The following is a 9,557-nucleotide window of genomic DNA, read 5'->3' as shown; positions in this document are numbered from 1 at the left end:
TTGTCCATTACTTGATTTCACAGCTACATTGGTTCTACCCAACTTTGTTCTCCAACATCTACGCTGGTTAAGAAATTATATCAAACTGGCCGTATTCCTCTGCAGATTAAGTCGTCTTTGCTTCGCTTTTGTCACTCAATAAAGTTACTTTATGTCAATTAGATAACTGTCATAAACTAACTAGATAACCGTCAATTAGACTTTGAAGTGACCTTTTTAGGGATAAGAGTATTCTGAATAAAATATATTATAGCTTAATTGACTTGTAAGCTATGCACAGAAATGGTTTAACATAGTGGTGGAATTGCTTAAGCATAGGCTGTCGTGTTACGTGCAGTGTGTGTTACGCGCCGCAAGCCCCGCCATTAATTAATTAAAAACATTACCAACCTTCCTGCTCAGGTACATTACGTCCGTCAAGGGAACCCTCATAGGTTTTCAAACAGGCCTTTACTTTGTCTGGCCCCTCTCGCTTGTTCATCGTCGATATTGCTTCAATGAATTCTTTGTAAATCTGATTGATCTGACTGAGAAAATCTTGTACATCATCGTGGGTTCCATTTTCACTCTGATATGCCTCAGCGAGACCTTTTGTGGTTCGCAGATCATCAAAACAGCTCTCCAAGTTATCAATATCATACGCCAATGCCCTCTGTTGCAGATAAACTTCTGCTGTTGAAATAATGCTCTTTGTGGGCTGGAGCTCAAACTGCAAAGACAAGAGGTCATCATGAAAAACGGTCAGTTGTAAATGACGTTCATACCTACTATGCAATAGTTCGTTGGAATCTATACCAACAATACAAATTTTGCGTGGGTTTTGCGAGCTAATTGACGGAAAATATCATTTGACCCTATAATTATTGATAAAAGAAAATAAAATCTTGTCATTTTGTGTAATTATGTATAAAACCACGGAAAGAGAAAGAGGAAAATATATACTGAACTAGAGGCAAATGTAATGTACATATCAGGAGAGAATCTTACACTTATTGGAATCCCTTTGCCATCATTTAAGTTCTTCAGTCTAGAGGGGAATCTCTCAATCAGTAACACCAGGTCCTCCATTGTGGTTGGCAGTTTGTCTGGTAGGTCTGTGGCGTAATATTTGATGGCGATATCTGATATATCGTTGCATTCTGCCGATAGTTTGTTTAACGAAGCTTTAAGTCCTGCATTGACAACTCCAACTTTTAGTTCTCCTTCAGCATTTCCTTTGATTTGTTCCCTAGAAATGACAAATTAATATTGAGAGTAATGCTTGCCTTGTTAGCTGGAGGAACTATGGCCTTGTTACAAAATAATTTTTTGTACAAGTTATACGAAAGGAAGTAAAACTCAAAATGTCGCCTTTTAATAATCCGCTTTTTTCCCCTTACTTGGGGGCACCCCACCCCCCAAGTAAGGGAAAAAGCCATGGGAACGAGGTTGCTATTCCTCGTTGGAGAGAGAGTGCGTTGCGTGACGGGAACAAATAACGATTGTTCAAGAGACTACACTCACTGCCGTACCTCTAACAATGAGAAAATCAAAATTATTCGTCTACAGTTAGTTGCCTCAAAAATATAATTCCGCCTAGTTTTATTATGAAAAGAAGAGTGGAACTCTGTGGCTTCTTCAATAGATATATTGCGATCTCGAATAAGTGAAGACACATTATACAAGAGAAGAGGATAAATTTTCAAAGAGGGTTCCTTGATCGGTTGTTGTCCAACTGGTCTTTGCCCTCTGAATATGAACTACGTCGTAAAATGCCGGTTGTTTACAAGGAATAAGCACGCGATAGGGTCAGAAGTCCAAGGTAACTAAGAGCGAATTTTATTCACCAACTGCCTTGAGTTTTGCATCAAGAATTTTTTGATCCACACGATCAAAACCTTTGCGGAAGTCAATGAAAATAACTCCAACCTTGTTACCAGTATCCAAAGCTCTTTTCCAAGTTTCGGTAAGATGCAAAAGAAGACATTCAGTTGAAAAACCCTCCCTAAAGCCCTATTGCCTGTTATTTAAGATATTATTAGATAGGGTGTGGTCATCTACAGATTTACAAATCACCCTCTCAAGCAATAACCCTCTCAAGCAATAACCCTGGGACACTTAGCAAAGATATAGGTCTGTAATTATTTTGATCTAATTTATTTCGTTTTTTGAAGATTGCTGTAACTTGTGATTGTTTCCATTGCTGAGGGAATTTACAGCTATCCTTACTCTTCTCAAAATCTCAAACAACCCTTGCACGAGGGATTCTTGGGATAGTTTCAGATCTTTAGGTGAAATCTTATCTGGGCCTAAAGCTTTATAAGGACTAAGGGTTTTAAGTATATCATCTTTAACTAGATCCCAATTAAAAGAAAAGGTATCTATAGTAGGGGTAACCCTATTGATAGAGGAGTTTGTATCTTAAGGGACTGGGTCCAAGTCTTCGGTAAGATTATTAGTAATATCTACAAGAAACATATTTAAAAAGTTTGCTTTCGATTCGGTTAGTACGAGATACATGCCCTAATGCGGCAATCTGATTGATGCAAGCAACATATTACTCTATACGCTGACATAGAGTTATTCTCCCTCTCCCTCTCTCTCTCTCTCTGCAGATTGAAAATAGGGCATTTTTGGTAACTTCAAGTCTCTTTCAGATATCTTGCGTAAATAACATGATCACATCGTCTGAGTAGTTCAAACGCTTTTATGCAGAATCTATAACACTCTGTTAGAATCTTGCGGTCAACCGTATCAAAAACAATTTTTTACAAATTTTTAAACATTTCAAAGGTTACGAAACTTCCCTACTCCGTGGAAAGTACTTTTTAATTGCATTTCAACTCAAATTTTCATTGATAAGATAGATATCCGACTCATTTAGCATATTTTGGGCATTCACTCACTTTCCACAACTAAATATTTTGGGAGCAATTCACAGCCCAAAAAAATTTAGTAAGATTGTATGTTTTGTCATAGACAAGAGCTCCCTTCGAAACCTTGCAACATTTTAAAACTTAACTTTGCTGCTCTAAAGTCAAATTCTCACCTAACTTGTAGCGATTGAGGTTTAAAACAGTTTATATGAAAACAACATTATTTTTCCTAATTGTGGCACACAAAAAAACTTAAAGAAAAATTTTTTTCGGGGAGATTTTGGAAGTTTGAAGGGAAGAGACTTTGCCGGGTGACATAAGTGCCCTATTGTACTAATTTTGAATGATAACAAATTCATGATTACCTAAAGCCCTTGAATAAACGTTATGTGTCTGAGTTATTTATTGAAAAAAAAGCTTTTATTCCACAGCACTTGCGTTACCAAATGTTTTTTCTGTTGGCGAGAAGGAGTGATGGATATTTGCAACGAGGATTAGGGCACTTTTGTAACGATCAACGTATGCCACATAAACTGTTGATAACTCTGCTGGTGGCTTTCCAACGAATAAAACAATTCATGTTATTTGTGTTTCTATAAAAAAACCCGTTTAACTCATGTGAATCATTGTTCTTTTATTTGATGACAGTCTTCATAGGGGTATAACCAAGTGAGGTGGGTGGGGGCGGTTGACATGACGGTCAGTCTATCAGTTGTACTAAAATGCGTAATAAGAGGTTACGCTTGATTCGCAGCCGCTATTTTCCGATCGGACTGAAAATCAGCACAAATTGAGTTCAATACTCTGTGAAAAGCCAACGGATTGGTACAAGACGGCAGTTTCCTCAAAAGTATGCTGATTAATGTTGTCTGGTATTTATCTGCTGTCGAAATGTCATTCAGCTGCCTATATATATTTATAACGTATTTGCATGGTATTGTCAACAATACTACAACCGGCCTACTGGCCGGCTTTTGGTCAGTGCTCCATTCCCGGGGAAGAATTCCATGTGAACTCTATGAAAGAGGTGGAGCCTAGAAATTCGTGGGTAAGTGTCAGAATAAAATTCCTAAAACAGCCCAATCTGGGCAGTTTCACCCCTTAAATAAGTCATTATAGCAGGAAGGAGCAAAAAGGAAAGCAAGCGCGAAAAATATAGAATGAGGCCGGTAGAAACTGGAACAGAAACTGGAATCATGTTTAGGTTAATAGGTAGTCCAGAAACAAAAAGAATTGTTGAAAAAACCCTTCAATTGGCATAGTATATTTTAAGAAATAGTTTTTTAGGTGCTTAAGGTTAAGGTTGACGTTTTCAAGTTAAATTTTGTCAGTGTCGCTTTTCGTTTTCTTGTTATGGCTAAGTAGTCCAGGAATGGGACGAATTGTTCAAGAGCCTTTTAGCTGGTTAAGGTTGACATTTGCAGTTTAAATGTTCAAAAAGTCTCTTTTCATTTTCTTGTGAAGGTTACTTAGTCAAGGAACGGAAGGAATTGTTCAAGAGCCTTTTAAAGAACAGAAGATATTTTAAAGAATGATTTTTCGTTGTAAACACGGACGTAATGTTACCTACATTAAAACAAAAATAAAGGATATTACAGTGCACAGCAGAGGTGAGCCCATGTTGACGAAGTAAGCTTATGAGAATCAGTTCACTGAAGAAGAATAAATGTATCCTCTGTCCGTGTTAAAGGTGTCCATAGTACGCGGGTTAAATGTAAAGACAATATGAGGACATTTCCCCGGGACAACAAAACCTGTCCCTTATAACGAGGGGGCGTCCGTGAAGAGGGGTGCGATGGTACAACTGTGATACTTTTTTTCGGAACCCGTCTAATTATAGGACAAAAATGCGTACAATTAAATAAGAATTTAAACTGGTTCCATAACCGGCTTGGGATCGGTCTGGAAATTGTCTTTGCCATAGATAAAACGCTGGCGACCATTGAGCTTCCGGCGCTCCTTCGTTTGAATGAGACTCGGATTAAAAAGTCGCATTTTTCTGTGACATATCACAAAACAAGAATTGAGTCAGAACTGTTTTGTGGTTGCATCCCACTGCTAACATTAATAGAGAGGTATCCCTGATGTCACCTATTGATGTTAACGTGCTAACCAGATGCTTGTTAGCTCTTGAAACGAGGTTCTTTTGCTTCCGTGGCTGGTACATTAAAATAACAAAAGGCTTGCTTGTAAACAGATATCTTTCCTATATTCTGCAGCAATTTTTGGTTAAATTAGTTGAAAATGGAATGTCTTTGTCCAGCTGTAAAATTTCATACAGCAATCCACTATTTTGAAAACCAAAACAACCTGTGTAACGTCGAAAAATTTAGATTTCGTCTGATAATAATCACGTTACAGAAGTGCCATATTTCACGTTACTAAATTGCCCTAAAGTTACCGAAGTGCCCTACACCACGTTACCAAAAGGCCCGAAAGTTACTAAAGTGCCCTACACCACGTTACGAAAGTGCCCTGAAGGTACCAAAGTGCCCTATTTTAGGTTACCAAAGTGCCCATCAATCTCTCTCTCTCTCTCTCCCTCTCTCCCTCCCTCTCTCTCTCTCTCTCTCTCTCATTTATATATATATATATATATATATATATATATATATAAGCGCTCGTTAGACAGAGCGTCTGTCTGACGAGCGCTTAGGTGCGAAACTTAGAGTAACAGAGAATCGATGCGTCCTCTTTGATTCTTTCATTTATATATACTCAGCTCTGCTACCACAGCATTGAGCACTTTATACCAAGGTAGACTCTATCCCCACATTTATGTATGTATATATATATATATATATATATATATATATATAACTTCATAAATGAATAGATATAAATTGTTTCTGTACATTTATATAGACATACTTGGTTGAATTAGATGAAGACTTAAATTTCAGGCTGGCTACCATCTCGACACCATACGTGATGCTCTTTACGTAGGGAATTCGAAGAATTCACCCCTGACGAAATCTTCTCTTGGCTCCACTGATCCGTCGATTGTGTCAACAACCTGGGCAGCGTGTGTTTTAAACTTCGTTAGTCTTCGTGCGTTAGGAGAACGGGGAAATGGACGAAACAAACTAATGGATGAGAAATGAAAGTACTCGATCGCGAAGAACAAGAAATCTTCGAAAACCCAAACGGGCTTTACTTTGATTAAGAATTGGTCCATAAATGTCCTAAGCTAGTGGAATTGTGTGCGCTGTTTAATCTTATGTGCAAAAATTAGGTGAGCTTTGATAGAGAATGTTTACCATTTTGAAACAAATGACAACTAAATAACGACCGCCGAATAAAAGTAATGTTTTTAAACAACCTGTTTAAGTTGATCTACATATGCAACTTGGTGACTCTACAGCAAAACATACGTACCGTGGTACATTTCATCACAGCTAGAAGACTAGTTGTTCCCTCTTCTAACTTGCTCTCATTTATATACTGCCCTACCCCTTCCACTTTCAGCAGATTGGCTTTGATTTTTAGTGATAATTCACCAGATACGTCCAGTAAGTCATTGATGTCTTTGCTGCTTTTAATCAATTGGTATTTGAAGGAAAACTTGTTGACATTCATAGACTTAATTGGTAAGCCACTGCTTGATGGGAAGACACCGCGCATGCTCTCGAAGTTTCCAAGTCAAATGTCCGACCGTGGCACAAAGTAGGTGATGTATAAACGGGATGTCCATTTTCTTCAGAAGAAAATAAAAGACAGAAACAACAGGAATGAGGAAGCTTATTATTATTATTATTATTATTATTATTATTTTGCTTCAGTAAAGCAGTCCTTTGCTATTTTACGAACCTTACTACGACAATATTTAAAAAAACCGGGTTGCTAAAGTTTAAAAAGGCAAAGTTGAAAAATATCAGTACAGCAATTGGCAACCAAATATACGAATGGTCCTTTGTGACATTTCATTTCAGACATTTATTTTCAGTGTCTAAGCGGTGGGTATTCAAATTGTAAACTTTCCATAAGTCGTTTTGCTTATTAAGTCACTCAAGCCACATCTAATTCACCCGGTGCCTGTAGAAAAATGAACTTAATAAACATCCTCCAACAAGCAGGGGTTACATATTTTATAGCTAGTAGGGGAGTCATTGTCAGAGTTGAGAGCCAAGCAAAGGATACATCGATTTCTCTGAAGACAACATGGAAAGTACAATTACCTTTCAGTGAGAAAAATCTTAAATTAAAAATTATCATTTAAGGTTTATTTTTAGCATCCAGCAGGACTGGGAATATCAAGATGACATGTTTAGGCAACTCTTAATGGTCCTTTTTTTCACTTTGTTGATGTAATTCACTTGATAATACAAATGGATCAATTAGATACAGTTAACGGCTTCATCAGACAACGCGATCAAAACGATCAGGTAAAATAACGTTCTGAACGAGAATGCAGTTCCTAACTTGGAGTGCAGCGAATTAGACGAATTAAAATACACTATTGCACGTGCGTTGCTACACGCTCCGAAGAGCGTGTAATTTACACCTATTACACGCGTTAGACGCACGTAAGGATTTGTAAAAGCGTCGAAATGCATGGTGCTCAACCGAGCAAAAAACTTTTTTCCTTAGACAAACAAAGAAATAAAATAGTGCGGAAGGGAAATTTGGAGTCATTATCACATTTTCTACAATACGCTGATTCTCAAGAACACTCAATCACTTTCTCATGTGAGCTTTCGTAAGTACAAATTTGAATAACTGAATTTATCTGGGATCACTGGGATACGTCAGTGAGTCCTGGATTAATCAATCGAGGAATCAAAACTTGATAATCGAACACCCCTCTAAAGAAACTTTCCATCCATATTTATCCCTTGTGGACGAACTCTTGTGATATAGCGCCGCAATGTACTTCTAGATGCGGAGTATAAGGCCCAGAAAACTTTTTCTCGCCAACACTTGCTATGATTGAGGCCACAATCAATAGCGAACTTCAAGAGTCAGTTGCCTTTTGTTAATTACGGTTTTATTTTGTTGTTGTGAATCTAGAACCAAGCATGGTAAGTCTCAGTTGTTTTTTTGTTTTTGTTTTTGTTTTTTTTTGAGAGGTTTTAGATCTTTAAATTAACCTATTAATTGCCGTTTTATGTATAGTGACAACCCAAAAAGGTCTCAGGCAACCAGCTGTGTCACGCATATGAAATTCAGACAAGTTAAACAAAAAACTGCAACAAACTTAGTTATGATGTTGGCAGAACAGTTGTAGAACTCCCTGCTTACTTTGTTATGGTATATTTGTTCCCTAATCATTCAGTTACGTTAGTTTGGCAAATACTTTTGGAGCCGTGTAACTCACTCAATTTTTATTCTCTAAACTAATTCAAGCTGCAGTAATCTTGAAAAGTTTCCAAACTGAGATGCCATCAATATTTGCTTGCCCCTCAGGCTGTATGAGAAAGTTCAAGAAAGCATTCTGCTGTTTCAGATAAACAGAATATTGTATTCCTCAGTATACTATTGCAGGATTGTTTTAAGGGCTGACTTGGTGTTGACTATTCTTAAAATCTTTGCGTGGAGGCTCTCGAAGAATAAAGCTATGAAGATTAAAAACAGAATTTCCTCCGAATCAATTCGCATTTCTTGAAGTTTACGTGTGAAATAGTTCGCTACACCTATCTGTTCAGTTTACACCGAATTCTACAGAAGAAAGACTTGTGAAGAGAGTGTTTCTCACGGAAAAGTACCAGTTCAAATTACATTTGATCAAAAGAATAATGCCTTTTTGGTTTCTGATCCAAGTTATCTCGCAGAGGAAGCCATCCCTTGTGGAAATAAATACCGTCGATGGGAAGTGCTTTAACACGAATGGGCCTAAATTCACAAAACGTGTATGAAAACCATGTCAAAGGAAAACAGCCAGCTTGGCATTTCAAATGGTCCAAAAAACACATTAAAACTCTTTTCTCAAGACGCTTTCTTTTTCGAGGCGAATCTAACCCGAAAAAAGGAGCAACAAGGTGATTATTGACTACTTTTTGATGTTTAAGTATGTCCTAGACTTCTCTTGAAACAAAAATACAAAAGCACAATAAAATTTGTACTCACCGATCGAGTGAAGAGTGACTTAAGAGTTTCCGAACAACCAGATACAGCTGAAAACTCTGAAACTAAAGTAAAACGTTGGTTAATAGGCAGAGATCATGGAAAATCGACTTGTGATGATAACCTGGTCAAAAGCATGACAATTTCATCAATGAACATTTGCCTATACTCACCGAGGACTAAGACAAAGGTGTTTATGTAGAAGACCATTGATTCGAACGTTTACGGGCAAAATCCAGGAGGGCAATTAAACTTGGCGCAACCTTCGAAACAAGGCGCGACCTATATTTAGCATTTATCCTTTCTCACTTCAATTATTGCAGTGAAACCTGGAATTTTTGCAGTAAAAGTGCTGCAGACAAATTGGAAAGGTTAAATGAGTGCGCGATCAGGTTTGTTTTCAGGGATAAGTACACAAGCTACTCGGAACTTCTCAACGCATTAGGCCTCTCATCTTTAAAACAACAAAGATTAATTAAAATCACACTGTCTATTTTTAATGCCGTCCACAATTCTTTAGCGCCCAAAAGTATACAAGACCTGATAGTTCATAGGAAGAACGTTAGCTACAATTTAAGAGGTGACTATATCCTCTCGCTACCCAAGCCAAAGTCTACTACATATGGCTTGAACTCAGTC

General features: G+C 37.5%; 1 protein-coding gene across 1 annotated transcript; it reads right to left on the bottom strand.

Annotated features, from left to right (window-relative positions):
- Positions 1-382: 382 nt before the first annotated feature.
- On the bottom strand, positions 383-9,128 carry LOC131769379 (neoverrucotoxin subunit alpha-like). The gene is given in 7 exon segments (XM_066162980.1): positions 383-709; positions 943-1,228; positions 5,727-5,805; positions 5,808-5,871; positions 6,234-6,472; positions 6,475-6,552; positions 9,092-9,128. Coding segments are annotated over 7 exon segments (1,110 nt in total).
- Between the last annotated feature and the right edge of the window lie 429 nt (positions 9,129-9,557).

Source organism: Pocillopora verrucosa, chromosome 1, assembly GCF_036669915.1.
Source record: "Pocillopora verrucosa isolate sample1 chromosome 1, ASM3666991v2, whole genome shotgun sequence".
NCBI lineage: Eukaryota > Metazoa > Cnidaria > Anthozoa > Scleractinia > Pocilloporidae > Pocillopora > Pocillopora verrucosa.
This window is presented reverse-complemented; position numbering and strand designations above follow the sequence as displayed.